This window comes from Haliotis cracherodii, unplaced genomic scaffold (assembly GCF_022045235.1).
Source record: "Haliotis cracherodii isolate W230 unplaced genomic scaffold, xgHalCrac1.p SCAF_1, whole genome shotgun sequence".
Taxonomy (NCBI): Eukaryota; Metazoa; Mollusca; class Gastropoda; order Lepetellida; family Haliotidae; genus Haliotis; species Haliotis cracherodii.
In genome coordinates, this window is record NW_027266264.1 from 59,527,577 (window position 1) to 59,555,439 (window position 27,863).

General features: G+C 42.3%; 2 protein-coding genes across 2 annotated transcripts in view; one reads left to right on the forward strand and one right to left on the reverse strand.

Moving 5' to 3' along the window:
• The first annotated feature begins 46 nt into the window (after positions 1–46).
• Positions 47–9,159, forward strand: LOC139466341 (N6-Methyl-AMP deaminase-like). The gene is made up of 8 exons (XM_071248164.1): positions 47–173; positions 1,883–2,019; positions 2,715–2,775; positions 3,569–3,865; positions 5,500–5,580; positions 5,806–5,944; positions 7,147–7,247; positions 8,298–9,159. Exons 1-8 carry the CDS (start codon positions 126–128, stop codon positions 8,496–8,498), a joined length of 1,065 nt encoding a protein of 354 aa, XP_071104265.1. The 5' UTR covers positions 47–125; the 3' UTR covers positions 8,499–9,159.
• A 1,728-nt stretch (positions 9,160–10,887) lies between these two features.
• LOC139462142 (importin-11-like) overlaps positions 10,888–27,863 on the reverse strand; it is a 41,502-nt gene continuing 24,526 nt past the window's right edge. Inside the window, exons 19-27 of the mRNA XM_071246966.1 lie at positions 27,404–27,596; positions 18,973–19,052; positions 18,674–18,754; positions 18,286–18,381; positions 18,022–18,135; positions 16,908–17,029; positions 16,304–16,399; positions 15,307–15,397; positions 10,888–11,892 (exon numbers count right to left, since the gene is read on the reverse strand). Of these exons, the coding sequence (XP_071103067.1) occupies positions 11,734–11,892; positions 15,307–15,397; positions 16,304–16,399; positions 16,908–17,029; positions 18,022–18,135; positions 18,286–18,381; positions 18,674–18,754; positions 18,973–19,052; positions 27,404–27,596 (1,032 nt within the window). The 3' untranslated portion in view covers positions 10,888–11,733. The remainder of the gene's footprint in view (positions 11,893–15,306; positions 15,398–16,303; positions 16,400–16,907; positions 17,030–18,021; positions 18,136–18,285; positions 18,382–18,673; positions 18,755–18,972; positions 19,053–27,403; positions 27,597–27,863) is intronic.

Consider the following 27,863-nt stretch of genomic DNA (forward strand, 5'->3'; position numbering starts at 1 on the left):
CGGTGTCCGAAGCGTTCAAGACAGTTGCCCAGTCTACACAAGTCGACCGACCAAGCTGACTCTGGATCTGCAAGTAACACCGTGAAAGAAACTTATTAAGGAAAGAAAACTACTTTGAATGAATAATGTCAGATGGAGGCTTGAGAACATTTTGTGCAGCTCTGCCAAAAATTGTATGTAGACGTACCTTTTGTTTTTACACCTACTTTGCATGGGCTAATAATAATAACACTGTCCTTTTATTCATGGCTGTCGATCCCCCAAAATAAGTCCCAATAGTTAACAAGCAGAAATAATTTTCGTGAAAGAGTTGTTATTATTTTCAACCTTAACAAAGTTGTTACTTTCCAATGTGCTGAGAATTTACATATGTCAACCTGTTTTCAAACCCTTAGGCTTAGGACCCATGAAGATCTAGGTGAGAATAGGTCTTCAGCAACCCATGTTTGCCGTAAAAGGTGACTATGCTTGTCGTAAGAGGCGACTAATGGGATTGGGTGGTCACCCTTGCTGACTTGGTTGATACATGTCATCGTGTCCCAATTGTGAGGATAGATGCTCATGATATCCATCACTGGATTGTCCAGACTCAAATATTTACAGACCACCGTCATATCTCAATGAAGCTGGAATATTGCTGAGTGCAGCATAAACAACAAATATACTAATCAAGCCCTCAGATAAAATATATTTCTTGGAGGTAGTTGGAAATTCAAAATGGATATTATCATGATTATCAGATTATGTGCACCTGCATATTTTTTCAAATGTTGATACTCAACTGTCAACATGAGTTTATGTCACCTTTGCCTGTCCATCATTGATTGGTTCAGCAAGTATGAGAAAGTATAGCTTGGTCTAAGTGTTTATTTGCATATTGTGCAGCTCCATTTCATGATTCGTGTGATAATGTGCTGACACTTGATAGTTGATCTTGCATATTGCTGAAAGCATGCAGCTAAAACTAAAGCAGTGTTCGAAATTAAACATGAAAGTCAAGGGAACCGTGTCAAACCCTAATATTTAAAGTAACACATTTAGCTGGTCCCTCGCTGGTCCCTAGCTGAAATACACATGAATGGAATGTGTAAGATGTGATGATGCCATGGGTAGGAGAGTGATAACCATTTTGTCACTCAGCTGTAAGAAAAACACACAAGCTTTCACTTCCATTTGCCTCTAATAAAACAACAAGACTGAACCAGTTTACTCTGAACAAGCTTGTATTGTTGGCTTACTGTGCAGAGCTCTATTGTTTTGTTGTAAGAATTGAATCGGGCATGTGACGTCACATTCAGAAATGATTCGGATGATACATGATTTAAAAACACACATAACAGACTACTTACTGTCCCTTTAAGGACAAGGTTCCCCATTAGTTTGAATCACTGCATAGTATACTCTAAGGGAGCACAGTATTACCGGTATATCGGTAAATTGAGGTTAATTCTTACCATGATACATATCACAATATCATGTTTTAGAGCGCGGTATGTATGATTTTTATCATGTGTTTAATGTTATAGACTTGCAAAAATACATGTACCTTCGAAATGTTTCCGTAATTCCAAAATGGAAGTTCGCATTCTTCTGTGGCAGTGGTGTAACACCAAGTATTACATCCTTGTGTATTTATTGAAAGAGTAAACATTATGCTGTTCCAGCATCTTGTTTTGTTCCATCTGTGAACTTCAATTGCATCATTGATGTTTCAAATTGCTTCTGAATTCAAAATGTTGAATTATTCAGTATATTGTGATATGTATCGCAATACCACCTTGTGCATTGTAAAATATTGTGATACACTTTAAACATTCAATACCCATCCCTACCATGTACACTCACTCACTACTAAACTGAAAGAGTGTGTTTTGTTCTGCAGGAGCTTCATGCACACCTCAACACCAGTTTCAGCAAGGTAACACTGCAAGCTCTGGTGGACAGGAAGATCCAACTTGACCCAACCTTCACCTCCCAGAAGATGACGTTCGATGGGAATGAGACTGCTGGAATAGAAGAGTAGGAAACAGATTTTCACGATTAGTCACGTTAAACACAATGAAACCTCTCATGCATGCTGAGATACTGAAACCACAAAGGGATGTGAAGCCATTTTAATAGATGATGAAACAATATCTGTGTTAGCATAAGGTATTGCTTACAACCAAGGTTTCATGAACAAAGGCCTGGTAAAGTCACTTCAGATATTTATGTCAGACCTTTGGTGGAATTTATTAAATAAGAAACATCACTTTTCAGTAAGATGCACAATGCTGACCTCGTACTTGACCTTTTCATGGAGTTTTAAATCTTAGGCTAAAAAAATAACAGTTTTGGTTACCAACTCTGCAGGCACCGCCCGCAGTGTGCAGCACATTTTGTTTTTATTTTCATTTTGAAATAAAACACACAAAAATACGTAAATATTCCATGTCCAACGGTAGTCAAATACTGTATTCCAGTATTTTACTCATCAAGGAATACATTTATGTAGGGAGGCCCTTTCCCAGGTTGATTGTACACATTGTTTATTTGGTTACATACAGGTATGAACAACACACAACCCCATTTCCATCACTAATCCCATCACACCCTGTGGAATATGTTTCGTCAACTATCCGAGACTAACCATTCTCTGGAGTTGACGTTCACCATTAATGAACAAGTCACATGTGTTCGGGGCAGAACATAGTAATCTCTTTTCTACTTTCCAGATCTTTCAGCAAATTCAGACAAATCCACATGGTATGCAATGATGCTCATGCTATCTACACTGTAAGTAGTGGCAAATAACCATGTTATTTACCTATCTCACATTAAATGTTTCCAAAATTTATAACAAGATGCATGTTCACCTGTGATCATGAATCTCAACAACATTTGGTGTTGAAATTGAGCATTGATATTTCAAGGTCATGACCAAAAAGTATAAAAAGGGGAGAATTTGTATTCTTTGTTAAAATGACTTTCTGACATCACCAAGAGCTTCTTTACCTGCATGATTTGGCTGGTCTCTGGCTAACAACATTGATGGAACAGTGTTGAACCTACTATGTCGCCGTCAAGATTATTGTGCTTACATAGCTGAGTGTGTGTTTGAGTGTGTGTACTTTTATGATGTTAGCCCACACACAAACCTTGCTGCTGTTTTACATGGATTCCTCTCTCAGATACAGTATACTGAACCAACCAGTTCTGGTTTCTTCTCTTCATTCTGTCTCTTGGTATGACATGACTAGTGATCGAATCACTGATCTTCCACTCTCCAGGCAGACACTCTGTATCCTCTAGATCACAGCTGTTGATAGCACTTGAATTGTTTTGGATCATAAATTAGCAAGTTAATAAACTATTGCTGTATTCATCAATACCATTGTTTAAAAACTTCAAACATAATTTGACATGTTTTGAAAATTATATTAAGTTTAAAGATAATATTTCTGTTGCAACTCTCTTTTGTCCTTTTATACAGTATCATGGGATACAGGGAATATTACTATTTAATGACAGTCCTTATAACATCTCTGTCCCTCTGTGTGCAAATAACAATGATCTGTTATATCTACAGCTGACCCATGACATCATACGTGAGTTTGCTGCTGACAACGTGAAGTACCTTGAGCTCCGCTCCACCCCGAAGACAATCCCAGAGACTGGCCTGACCCCCGAGGTGTATGTGGAGTGCATGTTGAGGGCAGTGCGGGACTGTGAGGAGGGAGGGGTGGACACTGTGGTGAGGATCCTCCCCTCCATTGACCGCAGGAACGGGGTGGACGTGGCCTACAAGACAGTTGACTTGGCCTACAAGTATGCCCAGTCGTCCAATGGTGTTGTGTGTGGGATCGACTTCAGTGGAGACCCATTAGTAAGTCTTTGTATAAAAAAAATAATTGTCTTGGTTCTCAGGCAATTGCCGCATTAACATAAGGTCCACAGCACGTTTCGTTTTCATTTTCATTTAAAAAAATATATAGAAATCCTAATACTTAAAAACAGTGCAATCCAATATGACACACAGTTACTTCCCTTTACATGCACGCTGCTTTATCGCACATATTGTGTTATGGTCATCGCTGCAATAGGAATTTGTATGCTTGTTTATGTAGGGAGGCCCTTTCCCAGGTTGATGGTACACAACTGTTTATTTGGTAACATACTAGTCTGAACAAGTCACACACAAAAAAAACACTGCCCACCAGTTCGCATTATGTTTTCAAAAGTCAATGCCTGAGAACCAGTTCTTTTATTTTTTTTAGCCTTGTGTTTAGTGCAATGATATGGGCCACCTGTGAGGGCAGAATAGGCCCTATGTATCTCATGCTTGTCAAAAGAGCCAGTTATTGTTAATGGGATCTGTCTCAGCCATGGTACCATCAAAATGTGCAATTTTTTAAGATCTAGTTCTAAAAGTCTTTGACCTGAATTGATTGTGTGTCATTGTGGCTTATATTCTATAAACCACTGGCTTACACAATGACATGTCAAACTTAGATATGGTGTGGTATTACTTATGCAATAAAAATAAATGTGTATATTAGAGGCTGTGACCTTTCAAATCACAGAACAATTTTTTTATTTCATGTAAAATGTGCAGTGTATTCACTGTGTGTCGAAACCATGCATTTGTGCGCAATGGATGCATTTTTATGTGCCGTGCAAAACTCTTGAAATTTTTTTTGAGAAAGTTCATGATCTGTTACACCAGCATGGGTGTCACCTTTAATACAGTACTTGGGGGACACTGTAATCTGAATGGCTGAATAAATCACTGAAAATCTGTGATGACAGCAGGTATTCACTAAAAGGGTAAGCATGACCTACCCTACAGGTACCAGAGCCACTCACACCTTTTTCATGAAAATTAGTTGCCTAACGCTGCACCCAGCAATACTCCTGCCATACGATGACGGACTGTAAACAATCAAATGAGATGAAATGAAGTTTATTGCAGTTATGTACTGATGTGCATTCATGTGTGATTGTACTAGTCCAGACTAATGCCGATTTTATTGTGCTAGCCCACTGAGGTACCATGCCGAAGTTTAACATGAATATCCCACTCAGACTCAGTATACTGCCTGAGTTGACCAGTCCTTGTTTTAGACCCTTGATGGCAAGCGGCAGACAGGGTGTCAACAAGTATAATCTTTTACCATCTTTTGGCCGGGAATTAAACCCTCGACCTTCCCCTCTCCGAGACGCTCTACCAGACCACTGAGGTACTCTGTAAACAATCAAGTCTGACAGACACCATGTCAGTTATGTGGGTATTTCCTGTATCAGCTGACATGTCAGTTATGTGGGCGTTTCCTATAGCAGGTGCCATGTCAGTTATGTGGGTGTTTCCTATAGCAGGTGCCATGTCAGTTATGTGGGTGTTTCCTATAGCAGGTGCCATGTCAGTTATGTGGGTGTTTCCTATAGCAGCTGCCATGTTAGTTATGTGGGTATTTCCTGTATCAGCTGCCATGTTAGTTATGTGGGTGTTTCTTGCCACAGGTTGGAGATGCTGCAGACTATATCCCTGTGTTCCAGTATGCCCACAGCAAGGGGCTGAAGCTGGCTCTACATTTAGCTGAGGTGAGGTAACAGATTATGTAACATGCCCCTGCATCAACAGACTTGTTTTAAATCTATTGCATCTGTCAGGCATGAACACAAGCTGCCAGCTACCAGTTGTAGGACGTGTTAGTTCCAACAAAGTGTTGTCTGACCTAAAAAGTTTGTTTTGTCAACACAGTCCTGATTTGCGTATCTCAACTTGAACCTTGCACAGTTTCTAGACTTTATTCTGTTTTGCGGTAGATTGCCAGCTTCGAGGAGACCCACAAAGTCCTCCATGGCACAACAGTAGGAAGAATAGGTCATGGGACATTCCTGCATCAGTGTCCTGAAGACTACAAGGACATAACACAATGTGTTCTTCAACAACGCATTCCCATTGGTGAGTGGTAAATATAGTCCAGGGTGCCGTTGTACAAAACACCTTAGCGCTACAACTGGTAAGTCTTTGTTAAGGTATGGGAGTTATAATCACCTTATTGCTAAGATTGCTTTGTACAACGGCTTCTTGCCAACATTAAAGGAAAGGGTGGCCCCTTCATCTAAGGTGAAGCAATTCACTGTGCAGAGTTGTGTCCCTTGGGTATGCCAGGATCATATGATCATGGGTTTGAATCCCAGATTCAACTGATTATGATTCTTGGTTTGTCTGCACTATGCCTGTCCTTGTGCGTTTTAGAAAAGCTGTATGTGTTCACAACATGGGTTTTCCTCTCACATTTAACTGTTATACCTTTATGCAGCTAAGAAACTGTTAAAAAACAGCCCTAAATCAAACTCACTAACTTGAGCATGTTGAGGTGACAGTTCTGAACAAGGAGTCGACATAAGTTTGATTATTCCTCACATAGACAAATGCTTTCAGTCCAGTGGAAGGTGAGTGACAACAAGTCATTGCAGAAAAAATTCTATTCCTAGTTTCACAACACAGCAATGATGATATGAATTGTTATATACCATTGTGAAATGCCTGAGTAACTTCTGAGTAACTCCCTTGATCTGCTTCCTCCTCCGAATCAGGGGGATTACAGGGTAGAATTATGGACTCCAGATAACGTTTTGAGGCATTGAGTTTTTACTCACATGTTATCACTCACTTTGAGTATTGATTGTTTTCTTTCGGTATTCAATGCTTTTACTGCCTTGGGGCCAGTCTGTTGGGTATTTTCACACTAATGAGTAGACATTTACAAAAATAATTCTGCTTAGAATTTGTTTCAGGCAACTTCTAATTTGTATCTATTCGTGTGTTGCCCTGTATTTTACTCAAACATGCAGCTAATTCAGGCGTCGATCAACAAAGTGATCTTATTGCTAAGATGATCATGAGACCCATACCTTAATATAGACTTACGACAGTCGTAGCACAAAGATCACTTTGTGGAACAGGGTCCTGGAGCTCAGAGAATTCGTCCCCAATATTTTGTGTCCCCCATTGCTTATGCTTGCAGTCACTGGTTTGTCTGGCCCAGGCTCGATTGTTTACAGACCACTGTGATATAGCTGGAATATAGCTGACTACAGCACAAAACAACATTCATTCACTTACATACTTCTCTATTTTTCAATGACTGCGTGTTCCAGAAACTTGTATGACCTCCAACTTGAAGTCCCAGACTGTGTCAGACTACAGCTCACATCACCTGGAGTACTGGCACAACAGGCAACACCCTGTCATTATCTGTGTAAGTTACCTGTATTACTATCTGGGCTGGGTCACCTGGAGTACTGACACAACAAATACCCTGTCATTATCTGTGTAAGTTACCTGTATTACTACCAGGGCTGGGTTACCTGTATTACTACCGGGGCAGTGTCACCTGGAATACTGGCACAACAAACACCCTGTCATTATCTGTGTAAGTTACCTGTATTACTACCAGGGCTGGGTCACCTGGAGTACTTGCACAACAAACACCCTGTCATTATCTGTGTAAGTTACCTGTATTACTACCAGGGCTGGGTCACCTGGAGTACTTGCACAACAAACACCCTGTCATTATCTGTGTAAGTTACCTGTATTACTATCTGGGCTGGGTCACCTGGAGTACTGACACAACAAATACCCTGTCATTATGTGTGTAAGTTACCTGTATTACTATCTGGGCTGGAGTGCTGGCACAACAAATACCCTGTCATTATCTGTGTAAGTTACCTCCTTCACTTTAGATACAACCAAGGAAGCTGTATGATTTAATTTCATTGGACAACCCTTATCAGTAGCTCTGTAATGACATATTCCTGCTTGGCCTAAGTAAGAAATGTAATCCCTGAGAAAGGGAAGTCTCTCCCATTTTCCTGTAGTGCTATAACTTATTAAGTAGAGTAATTTAAATGGGCATGCTTTAAGGTTTTCTCACACTATTACTGCCACCAGACTTTGTATTTGTAACCATGCAATACTTGGACATCAAGGTCAAGGTCATCCTCAAGGTCATAACCCGAATTTTGTTTTGGAACTCAAGAAGAAGTCACTGTTGGTCGATAAAGTTGTCATACAACACTTTAATGGCAGGGTTGCCCATTCGAAGCCTATGCGTAAGATGAAGGTCATTTATAAGGTATATTTCCCATTTTCTCTGAAAAATACTCTCCTGCATATGTATTTAAATCTTACACATTCAGTGGCTTTATGATTGGAAAACTTGGTTGGTATAACAAGTGGTAACAACTGTATAACAGTGGAGAGTTAAATGCTGAAACTTCTCCCCCTCTTACGTCTTTGTTCATTATAGACTGACGGGAAGGGTGTGTACCAGACCACAGTCACGGAGGAGTATGTACACGCAGCACAAGCCTTTGGACTGACACGCCTCAAGTTGTGGCAGCTCTCCCTACAGTCAATAGACCATATATTCGCAGACGAAGCAACAAAACAAACACTCAGACGAAAGTGGGAATCTATCAAACCATCCTTGGACTTACAGGATCAGTGATGGGAGAGGAGAGACAGTAAAGCCTTCATACCACTGCATTTCACTACGAAATGTCAGCCATTATATATGTATATTAAACTGGTCAGTCCTGGCCATGCTGGAGCCAATCATTGAACAGTTAAAGCGGCCAATCATTGAACAGTTAAAGGACCCAATCATTGAACAGTTAAAGGACCCAATCATTGAACAGTTAAAGGAGCCAATCATTGAACAGTTAAAGGGGCCAATCATTGAACAGTTAAAGGGGCCAATCATTGAACAGTTAAAGGAGCCAATCATTGAACAGTTAAAGGGGCCAATCATTGATGGCCTCAATCAACTGCAAAATCAAACGACAAATTTTAGTAGTTGCGAATCCCCATCATAAACCATACTTCCCTGATACCGATGAATTATATGATCTTCAACATGATCATGATGATAACCAAATAAATATTTATGTGATCATGTTACTCAGAAATGTTATTTGGAAATAAACTTAAGGACAAGTGTTTCATTACTGTACTATTGCAGTGTTGAATCGAGTGAGCTAAACAAATACTACTTTCAACACTATGTCTGTAGTATCATGTCTTGTAATCAACTTTTACTTTAGTCTAACTTTCCCTCACCCCTCTGTGCTGGGTTTAAAGTTTTGTCCTTTTTTGTCCACATTGATAATGTGATGTTTCACTGGAATTTGATGTTCAGGAGTAAAACACAAGTGTATATAAAATAAAGCAAGTAATTACTTAAAAATGCAGGATTTGCCTTGGAAAAATATGATTTTCGAGCAAACATTCAATTTCTCCCACATTGTATTGATATTATATAAGGGGCAGTCTAGTGGTTAAAGCATTCGCTCGTCACGATGAAGACCCGGGTTTGATTCCCCACATAGGCACAACGTGTGAGGCCCATTTCTGGCGTTCCCCGCCATGATATTGATAAAAACGATGTAAAACCATTCTCACTCACTCACTGATATTGCAAGGGACAGTAGTCACACTATCAATCACTGATTTGTCCAGTCCAGATTATGTACAGGTTGACGTGGTATGGTTGGAATATTGTGTCCTGTTGTGTAAAGCATCAACCAAATAGAGTGTTGGAGACAAATCTTCACATGAATGCCCTGATGAGGTGTTCATGGTAGAAACAAAATATGGATCATTGGTGGTTCGTGCTCTCAACCACTGGTTTGCCTCTCCCAAACCCAACTTTCACTCCCTCATCGACTGTGATGACAATTCAGCTATACGATCAATAAGCCAAGGTGTGCCAATGCACCAACCAGCACATCCAGATATCTCCAAATAACAAGCCACCTACCATGCATGCTGTGGAGGCAGACAGCGGTACAGAGATGGCGGATGTGGTTAAGTTGAGTGATTGAGTATGGCTTTACGCCGCTTTTAGCAATATCCCAACAATATCACGGCGGGGAACACCAGAAATGGGCTTCACACATTAAACCCAGGTTGGGAATCGAACCCGGGTCTTCGGCATGACGAGCAACTGCTTACCCACGAGGCTTCCCGACTGCCCCTAGGAAGTCACTATTTGTGATGACAATGGCCCACAATGGGGACGTTTTGTTGAAATCAGCTTTGTCAGATCCTGTTCGGTAAGTCTTATGAGCACACACTCAGTTTGCTTCGGTTAAGCGGACATAACTGACGACATCTCGAGTGCATGTGGGTAAAGATACACCTGTCAGTTGAATAAAGTCGGCTTCAACTTCACTCACAGAAAGAGGAGTCTGAATGTTTGTTTCTTTATTCTCACAACATGAAACATATCCCTGTACATGAGTTACATTCAGAATTTATACATGACAGAAATAAAGTATGTACAAGAAATACACCATATTGTACACGTGGAAACAAGGCCTCTGTATATACTTCAACGTATACCCATAACAACATCATCAACAATATCATCACATACTTCAGGTTCACAGGCCCATGCAACAATATCATGTATGTAGAAACATACAACTCCAATAACTTCCTCATGTTACGCACCACACATAACTCCTGGAAATAATTCACCATCAACTGAGCTGTCCATTACAAGTATGACAATTGGGTATCCCAACATAAGCTCCATGAGAACAGCAGATCCCTGGGATATTAATACTATGTACAGTGTTAACACTGATAATCTGGACAGAACCACTCCCATATAACAAAGACCCTTTTATTTTATACTACTTAAAAGAAATTAAGGATCACCCGATTGGTTAACATTACTATTGTTAATCTGTCCTGGTATGACACATATAACTATAGTAATATGAAAGAATCGGTTGGTCCTCAAACATTCCAAACAGTGAACAGCCAATTGCCAGGGTTCCAGATTAACCAGGTTTCACTGTACCTCTTCAGTCGGCCTCCAGTAGTCCGTGTCGCTGCAGCAAAGCCATGCTGAAATATTAGTAGAAAAGGGTCCTGGTTGTCAATCACATGGAAGCAGAACCATGCTGAAATGGGTACACACGACAGGGTGCTTGTCCCGTATATTCATGACCTCCATATTTTGACATAAAATTCTACCTTAACAGAAGAGTATTCAAATCACCAATAACTGCCTCCATATTCATTATGAGCATAACTATTACATGAACAGTAAATTGTGTTGTCATGACTTGTTAAATATCCAGCTATCTGACTGGCTAGTCACTTTCCTGAAGAACCAAGCTTGCCTGTACAGATGTCATGTTTTGGTTGTTTTACAGTCTTGAAAGTCATGTCACAATTGCCTCTCTTCTCACTTTACCATACTGACAGGCGGCTGGTGTGAAAGATGGATCAAGGTTTCAATTAGAAATATTTAACTCAAAACAAGTTGTGTGCACTGGTAACGATAACTTTGTTACCGTTTGTCTTGTTGTGTACAAGGTCATTCATCTTGTTACAGTTTGGATAAAACGAATAACTTATTGGTTGCTGGCCTTAGCCAATTAATTAGCCACACAAGTCACTGAATATTGAGGTGCAAGTCGGATCACTCGGGAGCAGAACATACTCAGGTGCAAGTCGGATCACTCGGGAGCAGAACATACTCCGGTGCAAGTTGGATCACTCGAGAGCAGAACATACTCCGGTGCAAGTCGGATCACTCCAGAGCAGAACATACTCCGGTACAAGCTGACATGGATACAACAGAGTAGTCAGGCATGGACCTCTTCTGATGCGAGTTGGTGTGGCCACATGTGCACAGAACATTCCACTGCCTCTTGTCCCAGAACAGCTCAGGCACAGAACATTCTTAGCTGTGAGTTGATGTCCGGGTCCACAGACTCCATGAGCCGGTCAAAGTTGACTTGTCCGTGACTCTGCTGACATTGTGTGAGCTGTGACACCATGTAGTCCTTCAGAGACACAGAGTGAACAGGATCCTGACGAGAAAGCTGCGGAAAGACATACAGAGCATTAACAGCTGTGGAGAGATGTACAGAGCATTAACAGTTGTGGAAAGACATGCAGAGCATTAACAGCTGTGGAGAGATGCACAGAGCATTAACAGCTGTGGAGAGATGTACAGAGCATTAACAGCTGTGGAGAGATGTACAGAGCACTAAAAGCCATGGAGAGATGTAACAGAGCATTAACAGCTGTGGAAAGACATACATAGCATTAACAGCTGTGGAGAGATGCACAGAGCATTAACAGCTGTGGAGAGATGTACAGAGCATTTACAGCTGTGAAGAGATGTAACAGAGCATTAACAGCTGTGGAGAGATGTAACAGAGCATTAACAGCAGTGGACATATGTACAGAGCATTAACAGCCATGGAGATATGCACAGAGCATTAACAGCTGTGGAGATATGTACAGAGCATTAACAGCAGTGGACATATGTACAGAGCATTAACAGCCATGGAGATATGCACAGAGCATTAACAGCTGTGAAGAGATATACAGAGCATTAACAGCAGTGGAGATGTACAGAGCACTAACAGCTGTGGAGATGTACAGAGCACTAACAGCTGTGGATATGCACAAATTAACAGCTGTTTAAAGCTGTAGAGAACACAAACAGCTGTGTAGACACATACAGAGAATTTACACTTGCTTCAACCAACGCTTCAACACTTGCTTCAACCCACACTACAACACTCATTTCAACCCACACTATAACACTCACTTCAACCCCACACTACAACACTCACTTCAACCCACACTATAACACTCACTTCAACCCACACTACAACACTCACTTCAACCCACACTACAACACTCACTTCAACCCACACTACAACACTCACTTCAACCCACACTACAACACTCACTTCAACAGACACTCCAACACTCACTTCAACCAACACTACAACACTCACTTCAACCCACACTACAACACTCACTTCAACCCACACTACAACACTCACTTCAACCCACACTACAACACTCACTTCAACCCACATTACAACACTCACTTCAACCCCACACTACAACACTCACTTCAACCGACACTACAACACTCACTTCAACCCACACTACAACACTCACTTCAACCAACACTACAACACTCACTTCAACCCCACACTACAACACTCACTTCAACCCACACTACAACACTCACTTCAACCCACACTATAACACTCACTTCAACCCCACACTACAACACTCACTTCAACCCCACACTACAACACTCACTTCAACCCACACTACAACACTCACTTCAACCCACACTACAACACTCACTTCAACCCACACAACAACACTCACTTCAACCCACACTACAACACTCACTTCAACCCACACTATAACACTCACTTCAACCCAAACTACAACACTCACTTCAACAGACACTCCAACACTCACTTCAACCAACACTACAACACTCACTTCAACCAACACTACAACACTCACTTCAACCCACACTACAACACTCACTTCAACCCACACAACAACACTCACTTCAACCCACACTACAACACTCACTTCAACCCACACTATAACACTCACTTCAACCCAAACTACAACACTCACTTCAACAGACGCTCCAACACTCACTTCAACCAACACTACAACACTCACTTCAACCAACACTACAACACTCACTTCAACCCACACTACAACACTCACTTCAACCCACATTACAACACTCACTTCAACCCCACACTACAACACTCACTTCAACCCCACACTACAACACTCACTTCAACCCACACTACAACACTCACTTCAACCCCACACTACAACACTGACTTCAACCCACACTACAACACTCACTTCAACCCACACTATAACACTCACTTCAACCCACACTATAACACTCACTTCAACCCACACTACAACACTCACTTCAACCCACACTACAACACTAACTTCAACCAACACTACAACACTCACTTCAACCCACACTACAACACTCACTTCAACCCACACTATAACACTCACTTCAACCCACACTACAACACTCACTTCAACCCACACTACAACACTCACTTCAACCAACACTACAACACTCACTTCAACCAACACTACAACACTCACTTCAACCCACACTACAACACTCACTTCAACCCACACTACAACACTCACTTCAACCCACACTACAACACTCACTTCAACCCACACTACAACACTCACTTCAACCCCACACTACAACACTCACTTCAACCAACACTACAACACTCACTTCAACCCACACTACAACACTCACTTCAACCAACACTACAACACTCACTTCAACCGACACTACAACACTCACTTCAACCCCACACTACAACACTCACTTCAACCGACACTACAACACTCACTTCAACCCCACACTACAACACTCACTTCAACCAACACTACAACACTCACTTCAACCGACACTACAACACTCACTTCAACAGACACTACAACACTCACTTCAACAGACACTACAACACTCACTTCAACCCACTATACAACACTCACTTCAACCCACACTACAACACTCACTTCAACCCACACTACAACACTCACTTCAACCCACACTACAACACTCACTTCAACCAACACTACAACACTCACTTCAACCAACACTATAACACTCACTTCAACAGACACTACAACACTCACTTCAACCAACAATATCAACAGACTGAATTCCAAACAAGTTTTGTAAACATAGTTGTATTTACCATGTTTACATACATCTTCCTGAGGCAAGGGAGTTAACTGACGATTACAGTCCTGTTACTACCCTTGCCGAACAAGGCTGGAATAATGGAGTTACATTTTGGCTTGACTAACAAGTATATATATATATTAAATAAAAATTGTGTAATTTGTTCATAAACTGACGTGCAGATTTTGGTCAATTGCAGTTTTTGAAAAAGCATATGTACTGTCAACTTAGTGTCATCAGGTATTTTCCAAATCCTTTCATGTTTTCAATCAAGATTTGATGCACTTTGTGAAGTAAGACCTGTTTTACAACTATACAGATCTTCATTATCAATCAGACCGTCTTCACATTTTCACATTTTTCACATTTTGTTTAAAACAAATGTAAATGATATGAGAGGTGGAATCTGATTGTCAATAGGAGGGGCATTAAAGGGACATAACTCATAATAGCCAGAAACTCTGGCAAGGGCTGAACCTGGACTAAATGGTTTACATTTAGAAACTTGTGGAACCCAAACTGTGATGCTAATGTTAATACAGAATGGAGATGTTAGTATGAGTGAGTGATCTGGTATAATGCTGTTTTCAAACGATATTCAATCAAAACCACAGACAGAATGGAATTCAAACCTAAAACCCAGTTCTTCATCAGTGTGACTAGTGAACAACTGAACCACATGACTTTACCATCTAGTATTCCATGAAACGGCGCCACCTACCATCTTCTTCCTCCTCTCATGCTCGTTATCTTCTTGGTCGCCCTCCATCCCTGACTCCGGGGGTCCATCCTGGTCGCCCATCACCAGGAAGCTGCAACCAACATGGCAGTCAGTCAGTTGGCTTAACTGTATTTCAGGTGTATCACTGCATGTCGGATTAAAGTGGGAAGAAACCGTGTAGTGAGGTGAGGTGAAATGGGGTTTAACGTCGCGTCCAGGATTATTGCACTTTATAACGATGTGCATGCACGTGTATGTGGCTGCTTGTACTAGACCGGACTGATGCCGATTTCTAGTGCTAGCCCACTGAGATAACATGCCCCAGTTTAACATAAATACCCCATTCAGACACAGTATACTGACTCCAAGCCAACCAGTCCTTGTTTTAGCCCCTAAATGTCGAGTGCCAGACAGGGTAACAACAAGTACCATCTTTTAACGTCTTTTGGTATGACGCAGCCTTGGATTGAACCCCGGACCTTTCACTCTCCGGGCGGACGCTCTGTTTTACAGATTTTTTACAGGAAAATTGGAAGGTGGAGAAAGAAAAAAGAAGCAAATTCTGAAGAAAAAAATTCATTTCAACAAAACTGACAGAGGGTGGGTCTGTAAAGCAAGAAAAGAAATGTGTGGTCTAAACCAAAAATCATAATCAGTGTGAATCTGGAATTTAAACATTTGAACCAAGGATTCTGGCAAGCTTGTTGGACAAAACTCTGCAACACATCGTTCTCAGCAAACCATCCTACTTAAAAATCAAATCTGATTTCAGCCTTGTCCTGTGGCAGCCATGTCTACACAGCCTCATGATCTAGTCACGCACAAATACTTTTACTGATAGCCACAAGACATAAATGCCTCAATTATATAAAAACAAGGAACACTATCTTGATTTTCCCCTTATAGCCACTGAACGATGCAGCATATTTGACTCACCATAGCAGCAAATGACAAAGTTTATAACAAATGCAAATGCAAATGCCATGGTGACACTTACTCGATCTGCACACCTGTCACCTCGTCCTGGCGGCACACGTCATGGAGGACCTCGACACACATGTTGATGATGCTAGAGAACTTCTCCACCACCGTGCTGAAACACGACATGGGACAAATTATGGTCATCGCACAATCTTGTAAATCTGTGATACAACAGCCAGAGGCTTAATGCCTATATTCAATATGTCCCCAATGCTATGTTGCTAACTGACATAACGGTCAGTCGGTTGCCAGATCAACTCCAAGCATGGTAGAGGACACCCATCACAGTGGGGAGCTTTCACTGGTGGCAGCGATAGTATGGAGAGCTCTGTGAACAGACTATTGCTGTGAGGAGCTTGCTAGGATCTGGTCCAGACTGGATAATGTACAGGCAGCCATCACACAGCTGTATTATTGCTGAGTTTCGCACTGAACACAAAACACTAAAGTGGTGAACATTTGGGGGCTTTTCTACCACCAAGGCAATGATACTGAAACACTGTTCACAATAGCACCAACTCTAATTCATCAATGACTGCCTTGTGATTGATAAATTTGTGTCTCACTTCTTGCCATGTAGTGACAGAATGGTGCCTGTCTCTATAATGTGCAAGCCTTACCTGAGGTTGACTGTAAGGAGTGATGACAGGGCAAGAGCACAGATTTTCTTACGCTCGGGCTGGGAGACCCAGTCCATCTTGTCACACCACAGATCAAGGAGCTTCCCCAGTGCCTGCTGGCTCTGAAATAAACATTCACAATATCTTAATAAGACAAATACTACTTGAATGTCTTCCAAGCATCTTTCCCCCTCTAAGAATATTACCACCCTATCCCTTCTCAATCAACACCATCCTCCTTCCAGGTGAGGTGTCACCTGCTCCAACACTAGCACCACCCTTTTCATCTCTCCCTAACTCCATCCCTCCATCACGACTCACGTCCTGTACCAGGTGAGGTGCCGTCTGCTCCAACACTAGCACCACCATTTTCATTTCTTCCTAACTCCATCCCTCAATCATGACTCACATCCTGTCCTAGGTGAGGTGCCGTCTGCTCCAACACTAGCACCACCATTTTCATTTCTCCCTAACTCCATCCCTCCATCATGACTCACGTCCTGTCCTAGGTGAGATGCCATCTGCTCCAACACTAGCACCACCATTTTCATTTCTCCCCAACTCCATCCCTCCATCATGACCTAGCATCCTGTCCTAGGTGAGATGCTGTCTGCCCCAACACTAACACCACCATTTTCATTTCTCCCTAACTCCATCCCTCCATCATGACTCACGTCCTGTCCCAGATGAGGTGCCGTCTGCTCCAACACTAACACCACCATTTTCATTTCTCCCTAACTCCATCCCTCCATCATGACTCACGTCCTGTCCCAGGTGAGGTGCCGTCTGCTCCAACACTAACACCACCATTTTCATTTCTCCCTAACTCCATCCCTCCATCACGACTCACGTCCTGTCCCAGGTGAGGTGCCGTCTGCTCCAACACTAACACCACCATTTTCATTTCTCCCTAACTCCATCCCTCCATCATGACTCACGTCCTGTCCCAGGTGAGGTGCCGTCTGCTCCAACACTAACACCACCATTTTCATTTCTCCCTAACTCCATCCCTCCATCATGACTCACGTCCTGTCCCAGGTGAGGTGCCGTCTGCTCCAACACTAACACCACCATTTTCATTTCTCCCTAACTCCATCCCTCCATCATGACTCACGTCCTGTCCCAGGTGAGGTGCCGTCTGCTCCAACACGGACCACATCAGTTCCTGGTTCTGGAGCAGCACTCGACTGAACAGAGACAGGTACATCGACATCAGCATGGGATTCTCCTGGAACAGAGCAATTCATGTCTTTCACTCATTGGCTTAGAAAAAATAAAATATTGCTTTTGGATCCAAAATATTCAAAAACAATAGATGAATTTTCTGTATTTTCTATCAGCTTCGACAAACCACACCAACTGGTGAAAGACCGCTTACTTCAGGAGCCAGAATATCCTTCAGCAGTCCTGGCAGCATAGGTGAGAAGAGACGTGGTCCATCCGCAGGGAATGCTCGAAAGACAAGTTCGATCAACTGTCAGATGAAAGAAGAGATGATTTAGTGAATAACAATACGTAACGAGACTTGACCTATTTCATGAGACTGATATAAGTTGTATGGCATTAGCTGGCAGTATACGTGACCTAGAGAATGGTCTGTGGTCTGTAATGTCACAAACATATTAAAGGGAATAATATTTTAAGCTGATGAAGCAATATTCCATCTGGCTAAAACTAACAATAGTTGGAATTCAAACCAAGTCTATTTGAAAGAATTCTTTTACGATGGTGCTACTTCACCAATGTGAGAAATCTGTGTGACTTACACGGAGAATCAGGATGAGGCCCTCGGCCCGGATGTCGGTCATCAGACTGGAGAGGCTCGACACCAGCACTGTGTGGAAGTGCTGCAAGTACCAGAGGCAAGGGGAGTAAGTCACATGTGTTTTATGATGATTTATTCAGTTTATCATAATATGTAAGGCTAAAAAAATTAATACTCTTACACAGTGTAAAGGAGGATTTCTTTCACAAAGATCAGTGATTTCTAGCTCTGTGCACAATGGTTCATTCGAGTAGACTATGATACCGGTTACATCTGTAGAGAGAGGAAGATGTGGCCTACCTGCATGAAGTCCCTGGGGCCTAGCAAGATGTACGCCTCGATGATCTTCAGGCACACCCGAAGATTCTCTGTTCCCAGCTCTGTTAGGCACAATATTTAAACTATTATGAAAAATGATTTTTCCGAATTCAAAATCTTTAACAGAAGTGGATCCGCCAAATAACATACAATTTTGAGAATTTGAAAAAGACATCTTTGTATACCAAGGGGATCTACACTTCTGTAGAACAGAAGGTATTGGACACACAACCAACCAAGCAATGAAGGTATGTATTACTGAGGGTGTTTGACACACAACCAACCTGGCAATGAAGGCAGTATTACTGAAGGATGGAGACACAACCAACCAAGCAATGAAGGTATGTATTACTGAGGGTGTTGGACACACAACCAACCTGGCAATGAAGGTATGTATTACTGAGGGTGTTGGACACACAACCAACCTAGCAATGAAGGCATGTATTACTGAAGGATAGAGACACACAACCAACCTAGCAATGAAGGCATGTATTACTGAAGGATAGAGACACACAACCAACCTAGCAATGGAGGCATGTATTACTGAAGGATAGAGACACACAACCAACCTAGCAATGAAGGCAGTATTACTGAAGGATAGAGACACACAACCAACCTAGCAATGGAGGCATGTATTACTGAAGGATTGAGACACACAACCAACCTGGCAATGAAGGCAGTATTACTGAAAGATAGAGACACACAACCAACCTAGCAATGAAGGCAGTATTACTGAAGGATAGAGACACACAACCAACCTAGCAATGGAGGCATGTATTACTGAAGGATTGAGACACACAACCAACCTGGCAATGAAGGCATGTATTACTGAAAGATAGAGACACACAACCAACATGGCAATGGAGGCATGTATTACTGAGGGTGTTGGACACACAACCAACCTAGCAATGAAGGCATGTATTACTGAAGGATAGAGACACACAACCAACCTAGCAATGAAGGCATGTATTACTGAAGGATAGAGACACACAACCAACCTAGCAATGGAGGCATGTATTACTGAAGGATTGAGACACACAACCAACCTGGCAATGAAGGCATGTATTACTGAAGGATAGAGACACACAACCAACCTAGCAATGGAGGCATGTATTACTGAAGGATTGAGACACACAACCAACCTAGCAATGAAGGCATGTATTACTGAAGGATAGAGACACACAACCAACCTAGCAATGAAGGCATGTATTACTGAAGGATAGAGACACACAACCAACCTAGCAATGGAGGCATGTATTACTGAAGGATTGAGACACACAACCAACCTGGCAATGAAGGCATGTATTACTGAAGGATTGAGACACACAACCAACCTAGCAATGAAGGCATGTATTACTGAAGGATAGAGACACACAACCAACCTAGCAATGGAGGCATGTATTACTGAAGGATAGAGACACACAACCAACCTGGCAATGAAGGCATGTATTACTGAAGGATAGAGACACACAACCAACCTAGCAATGGAGGCATGTATTACTGAAGGATAGAGACACACAACCAACCTAGCAATGGAGGCATGTATTACTGAAGGATTGAGACACACAACCAACCTGGCAATGAAGGCATGTATTACTGAAGGATTGAGACACACAACCAACCTGGCAATGAAGGCATGTATTACTGAAGGATAGAGACACACAACCAACCTAGCAATGGAGGCATGTATTACTGAAGGATTGAGACACACAACCAACCTGGCAATGAAGGCATGTATTACTGAAAGATAGAGACACACAACCAACCTAGCAATGGAGGCATGTATTACTGAAGGATAGAGACACACAACCAACCTAGCAATGGAGGCATGTATTACTGAAGGATTGAGACACACAACCAACCTGGCAATGAAGGCATGTATTACTGAAGGATAGAGACACACAACCAACCTAGCAATGGAGGCATGTATTACTGAAGGATAGAGACACACAACCAACCTAGCAATGGAGGCATGTATTACTGAAGGATTGAGACACACAACCAACCTGGCAATGAAGGCATGTATTACTGAAGGATAGAGACACACAACCAACCTGGCAATGAAGGCAGTATTACTGAAAGATAGAGACACACAACCAACCTAGCAATGAAGGCAGTATTACTGAAGGATAGAGACACACAACCAACCTAGCAATGGAGGCATGTATTACTGAAGGATTGAGACACACAACCAACCTGGCAATGAAGGCATGTATTACTGAAAGATAGAGACACACAACCAACCTGGCAATGGAGGCATGTATTACTGAGGGTGTTGGACACACAACCAACCTAGCAATGAAGGCATGTATTACTGAAGGATAGAGACACACAACCAACCTAGCAATGGAGGCATGTATTACTGAAGGATTGAGACACACAACCAACCTGGCAATGAAGGCATGTATTACTGAAGGATAGAGACACACAACCAACCTAGCAATGGAGGCATGTATTACTGAAGGATTGAGACACACAACCAACCTGGCAATGAAGGCAGTATTACTGAAAGATAGAGACACACAACCAACCTAGCAATGAAGGCAGTATTACTGAAGGATAGAGACACACAACCAACCTAGCAATGGAGGCATGTATTACTGAAGGATAGAGACACACAACCAACCTGGCAATGAAGGCATGTATTACTGAAGGATAGAGACACACAACCAACCTAGCAATGGAGGCATGTATTACTGAAGGATTGAGACACACAACCAACCAAGCAATGAAGGCAGTATTACTGAGGGTGTTGGACACACAACCAACCTGGCAATGAAGGCATGTATTACTGAAGGATAGAGACACACAACCAACCTAGCAATGAAGGTATGTATTACTGAAGGATAGAGACACACAACCAACCTGGCAATGAAGGCATGTATTACTGAAAGATAGAGACACACAACCAACCTCGCAATGAAGGCATGTATTACTGAAGGATAGAGACACACAACCAACCTAGCAATGAAGGCAGTATTACTGAAGGATAGAGACACACAACCAACCTAGCAATGAAGGCAGTATTACTGAAGGATAGAGACACACAACCAACCTAGCAATGGAGGCATGTATTACTGAAGGATTGAGACACACAACCAACCTGGCAATGAAGGCATGTATTACTGAAAGATAGAGACACACAACCAACCTAGCAATGAAGGCAGTATTACTGAGGGTGTTGGACACACAACCAACCTGGCAATGAAGGCATGTATTACTGAAGGATAGAGACACACAACCAACCTAGCAATGAAGGCATGTATTACTGAAGGATAGAGACACACAACCAACCTAGCAATGGAGGCATGTATTACTGAGGGTGTTGGACACACAACCAACCTAGCAATGAAGGCATGTATTACTGAAGGATAGAGACACACAACCAACCTAGCAATGAAGGCATGTATTACTGAAGGATAGAGACACACAACCAACCTAGCAATGGAGGCATGTATTACTGAGGGTGTTGGACACACAACCAACCTGGCAATGAAGGCATGTATTACTGAAGGATAGAGACACACAACCAACCTAGCAATGAAGGCATGTATTACTGAAGGATAGAGACTCACAACCAACCTAGCAATGAAGGCAGTATTACTGAGGGTGTTGGACACACAACCAACCTGGCAATGGAGGCATGTATTACTGAAGGATTGAGACACACAACCAACCTGGCAATGAAGGCATGTATTACTGAAGGATTGAGACACACAACCAACCTAGCAATGAAGGCAGTATTACTGAAGGATAGAGACACACAACCAACCTAGCAATGGAGGCATGTATTACTGAAGGATGGAGACACAAAACCAACCTAGCAATGGAGGCATGTATTACTGAAGGATTGAGACACACAACCAACCAAGCAATGAAGGCAGTATTACTGAGGGTGTTGGACACACAACCAACCTGGCAATGAAGGCATGTATTACTGAAGGATAGAGACACACAACCAACCTAGCAATGAAGGCATGTATTACTGAGGGTGTTGGACACACAACCAACCTGGCAATGAAGGCATGTATTACTGAAGGATAGAGACACACAACCAACCTAGCAATGAAGGCATGTATTACTGAAGGATAGAGACACACAACCAACCTGGCAATGAAGGCAGTATTACTGAAAGATAGAGACACACAACCAACCTGGCAATGAAGGCATGTATTACTGAAGGATAGAGACACACAACCAACCTAGCAATGAAGGCATGTATTACTGAAGGATAGAGACACACAACCAACCTGGCAGTGAAGGCAGTATTACTGAAGGATAGAGACACACAACCAACCTGGCAATGAAGGCATGTATTACTGAAAGATAGAGACACACAACCAACCTAGCAATGAAGGCAGTATTACTGAGGGTGTTGGACACACAACCAACCTGGCAATGAAGGCATGTATTACTGAAGGATAGAGACACACAACCAACCTAGCAATGAAGGCATGTATTACTGAAGGATAGAGACACACAACCAACCTAGCAATGGAGGCATGTATTACTGAGGGTGTTGGACACACAACCAACCTAGCAATGAAGGCATGTATTACTGAAGGATAGAGACACACAACCAACCTAGCAATGAAGGCATGTATTACTGAAGGATAGAGACACACAACCAACCTAGCAATGGAGGCATGTATTACTGAGGGTGTTGGACACACAACCAACCTGGCAATGAAGGCATGTATTACTGAAGGATAGAGACACACAACCAACCTAGCAATGAAGGCATGTATTACTGAAGGATAGAGACTCACAACCAACCTAGCAATGAAGGCAGTATTACTGAGGGTGTTGGACACACAACCAACCTGGCAATGGAGGCATGTATTACTGAAGGATTGAGACACACAACCAACCTGGCAATGAAGGCATGTATTACTGAAGGATTGAGACACACAACCAACCTAGCAATGAAGGCAGTATTACTGAAGGATAGAGACACACAACCAACCTAGCAATGGAGGCATGTATTACTGAAGGATGGAGACACAAAACCAACCTAGCAATGGAGGCATGTATTACTGAAGGATTGAGACACACAACCAACCAAGCAATGAAGGCAGTATTACTGAGGGTGTTGGACACACAACCAACCTGGCAATGAAGGCATGTATTACTGAAGGATAGAGACACACAACCAACCTAGCAATGAAGGCATGTATTACTGAGGGTGTTGGACACACAACCAACCTGGCAATGAAGGCATGTATTACTGAAGGATAGAGACACACAACCAACCTAGCAATGAAGGCATGTATTACTGAAGGATAGAGACACACAACCAACCTGGCAATGAAGGCAGTATTACTGAAAGATAGAGACACACAACCAACCTGGCAATGAAGGCATGTATTACTGAAGGATAGAGACACACAACCAACCTAGCAATGAAGGCATGTATTACTGAAGGATAGAGACACACAACCAACCTGGCAGTGAAGGCAGTATTACTGAAGGATAGAGACACACAACCAACCTGGCAATGAAGGCATGTATTACTGAAGGATAGAGACACACAACCAACCTGGCAATGAAGGCATGTATTACTGAAGGATAGAGACACACAACCAACCTAGCAATGAAGGCATGTATTACTGAAGGATAGAGACACACAACCAACCTGGCAGTGAAGGCATGTATTACTGAAGGATAGAGACACACAACCAACCTAGCAATGAAGGCATGTATTACTGAAGGATAGAGACACACAACCAACCTAGCAATGAAGACATGTATTACTGAAGGATAGAGACACACAACCAACCTGGCAATGAAGGCATGTATTACTGAAGGATAGAGACACACAACCAACCTGGCAATGAAGGCAGTATTACTGAAAGATAGAGACACACAACCAACCTAGCAATGAAGGCATGTATTACTGAAGGATAGAGACACACAACCAACCTAGCAATGAAGGCATGTATTACTGAAGGATAGAGACACACAACCAACCTAGCAATGAAGGCATGTATTACTGAAGGATAGAGACACACAACCAACCTGGCAATGAAGGCATGTATTACTGAAGGATAGAGACACACAACCAACCTAGCAATGAAGACATGTATTACTGAAGGATAGAGACACACAACCAACCTGGCAATGAAGGCATGTATTACTGAAGGATAGAGACACACAACCAACCTGGCAATGAAGGCAGTATTACTGAAAGATAGAGACACACAACCAACCTAGCAATGAAGGCATGTATTACTGAAGGATAGAGACACACAACCAACCTAGCAATGAAGGCATGTATTACTGAAGGATAGAGACACACAACCAACCTAGCAATGAAGGCATGTATTACTGAAGGATAGAGACACACAACCAACCTGGCAATGAAGGCATGTATTACTGAAGGATAGAGACACACAACCAACCTGGCAATGAAGGCAGTATTACTGAAAGATAGAGACACACAACCAACCTAGCAATGAAGGCATGTATTACTGAAGGATAGAGACACACAACCAACCTAGCAATGAAGGCATGTATTACTGAAGGATAGAGACACACAACCAACCTAGCAATGAAGGCATGTATTACTGAAGGATAGAGACACACAACCAACCTGGCAATGAAGGCATGTATTACTGAAGGATAGAGACACACAACCAACCTAGCAATGAAGGCATGTATTACTGAGGGTGTTGGACACACAACCAACCTGGCAATGAAGGCATGTATTACTGAAGGATAGAGACACACAACCAACCTAGCAATGAAGGCATGTATTACTGAAGGATAGAGACACACAACCAACCTGGCAATGAAAGCAGTATTACTGAAAGATAGAGACACACAACCAACCTAGCAATGGAGGCATGTATTACTGAGGGTGTTGGACACACAACCAACCTGGCAATGAAGGCAGTATTACTGAAAGATAGAGACACACAACCAACCTGGCAATGAAGGCATGTATTACTGAAGGATAGAGACACACAACCAACCTGGCAATGGAGGCATGTATTACTGAAGGATAGAGACACACAACCAACCTGGCAATGAAGGCATGTATTACTGAAGGATAGAGACACACAACCAACCTGGCAATGAAGGCATGTATTACTGAAGGATAGAGACACACAACCAACCTGGCAATGAAGGCATGTATTACTGAGGGTGTTGGACACACAACCAACCTGGCAATGAAGGCAGTATTACTGAAAGATAGAGACACACAACCAACCTGGCAATGAAGGCATGTATTACTGAAGGATAGAGACACACAACCAACCTGGCAATGAAGGCATGTATTACTGAAGGATAGAGACACACAACCAACCTAGCAATGAAGGCATGTATTACTGAGGGTGTTGGACACACAACCAACCTGGCAATGAAGGCATGTATTACTGAAGGATAGAGACACACAACCAACCTAGCAATGAAGGCATGTATTACTGAAGGATAGAGACACACAACCAACCTGGCAATGAAGGCATGTATTACTGAAGGATAGAGACACACAACCAACCTAGCAATGAAGACATGTATTACTGAAGGATAGAGACACACAACCAACCTAGCAATGAAGGCATGTATTACTGAAGAATAGAGACACACAACCAACCTGGCAATGAAGGCATGTATTACTGAAGGATAGAGACACACAACCAACCTAGCAATGAAGACATGTATTACTGAAGGATAGAGACACACAACCAACCTGGCAATGAAGGCATGTATTACTGAAGGATAGAGACACACAACCAACCTAGCAATGAAGGCATGTATTACTGAAGGATAGAGACACACAACCAACCTAGCAATGAAGGCATGTATTACTGAAGGATAGAGACACACAACCAACCTGGCAATGAAGGCATGTATTACTGAAGGATGGAGACACACAACCAACCTAGCAATGAGGGCATGTATTACTGAAGGATAGAGACACACAACCAACCTAGCAATGAAGGCATGTATTACTGAAGAATAGAGACACACAACCAACCTGGCAATGAAGGCATGTATTACTGAAGGATAGAGACACACAACCAACCTAGCAATGAAGACATGTATTACTGAAGGATAGAGACACACAACCAACCTGGCAATGAAGGCATGTATTACTGAAGGATAGAGACACACAACCAACCTAGCAATGAAGGCATGTATTACTGAAGGATAGAGACACACAACCAACCTAGCAATGAAGGCATGTATTACTGAAGGATGGAGACACACAACCAACCTAGCAATGAGGGCATGTATTACTGAAGGATAGAGACACACAACCAACCTAGCAATGAGGGCATGTATTACTGAAGGATAGATACACACAACCAACCTGGCAATGAAGGCATGTATTACTGAAGGATAGAGACACACAACCAACCTAGCAATGAAGGCATGTATTACTGAAGGATAGAAACACACAACCAACCTAGCAATGAAGGCATGTTGTTGAAGAGTTTCAGGAGGCCTTCAGTGAGGAGCGGAGAGTGATGCAAGGTCATAAGCCAAAGGTCAAGGCCATCTTCCAGCAGGTACACGTGGGGGTCCTGGGTGACATCGGTACTCAGGTGTATCACAGGCAGCAGGAAGTCATGGAAGTTGGTGCACATGGACCCAAAACCCTGAAAATGGAGCAGAGAAATGGGACAAGAGATCTCGACTGACCTTCTCAAATGAAACATGTAAGCAAAGACAATATTAACAATAATATGAGGTGTATGAGTGTAGGCAAGATGTCACGTCCTGTACTCACCTGTAGGAGGTGTATGAGTGTAGGCAAGATGTCACGTCCTGTATGAGGTGTATGAGTGTAGGCAAGATGTCACGTCCTGTACTCACCTGTACGAGGTGTATGAGTGTAGGCAAGATGTCACGTCCTGTACTCACCT

What these genes read in the sequence shown, in the direction of transcription:
- LOC139466341 (XM_071248164.1), top strand. Translation starts at nt 126, where the DNA reads ATGTCAGATGGAGGCTTGAGAACATTTTGTGCAGCTCTGCCAAAAATT. An exon ending in GTGCAGCTCTGCCAAAAATT is followed by an intron (nt 174 to 1,882) that starts GTATGTAGACGT and finishes TTTGTTCTGCAG; the next exon opens with GAGCTTCATGCACACCTCAA. An exon ending in AACACCCTGTCATTATCTGT is followed by an intron (nt 7,248 to 8,297) that starts GTAAGTTACCTG and finishes TGTTCATTATAG; the next exon opens with ACTGACGGGAAGGGTGTGTA.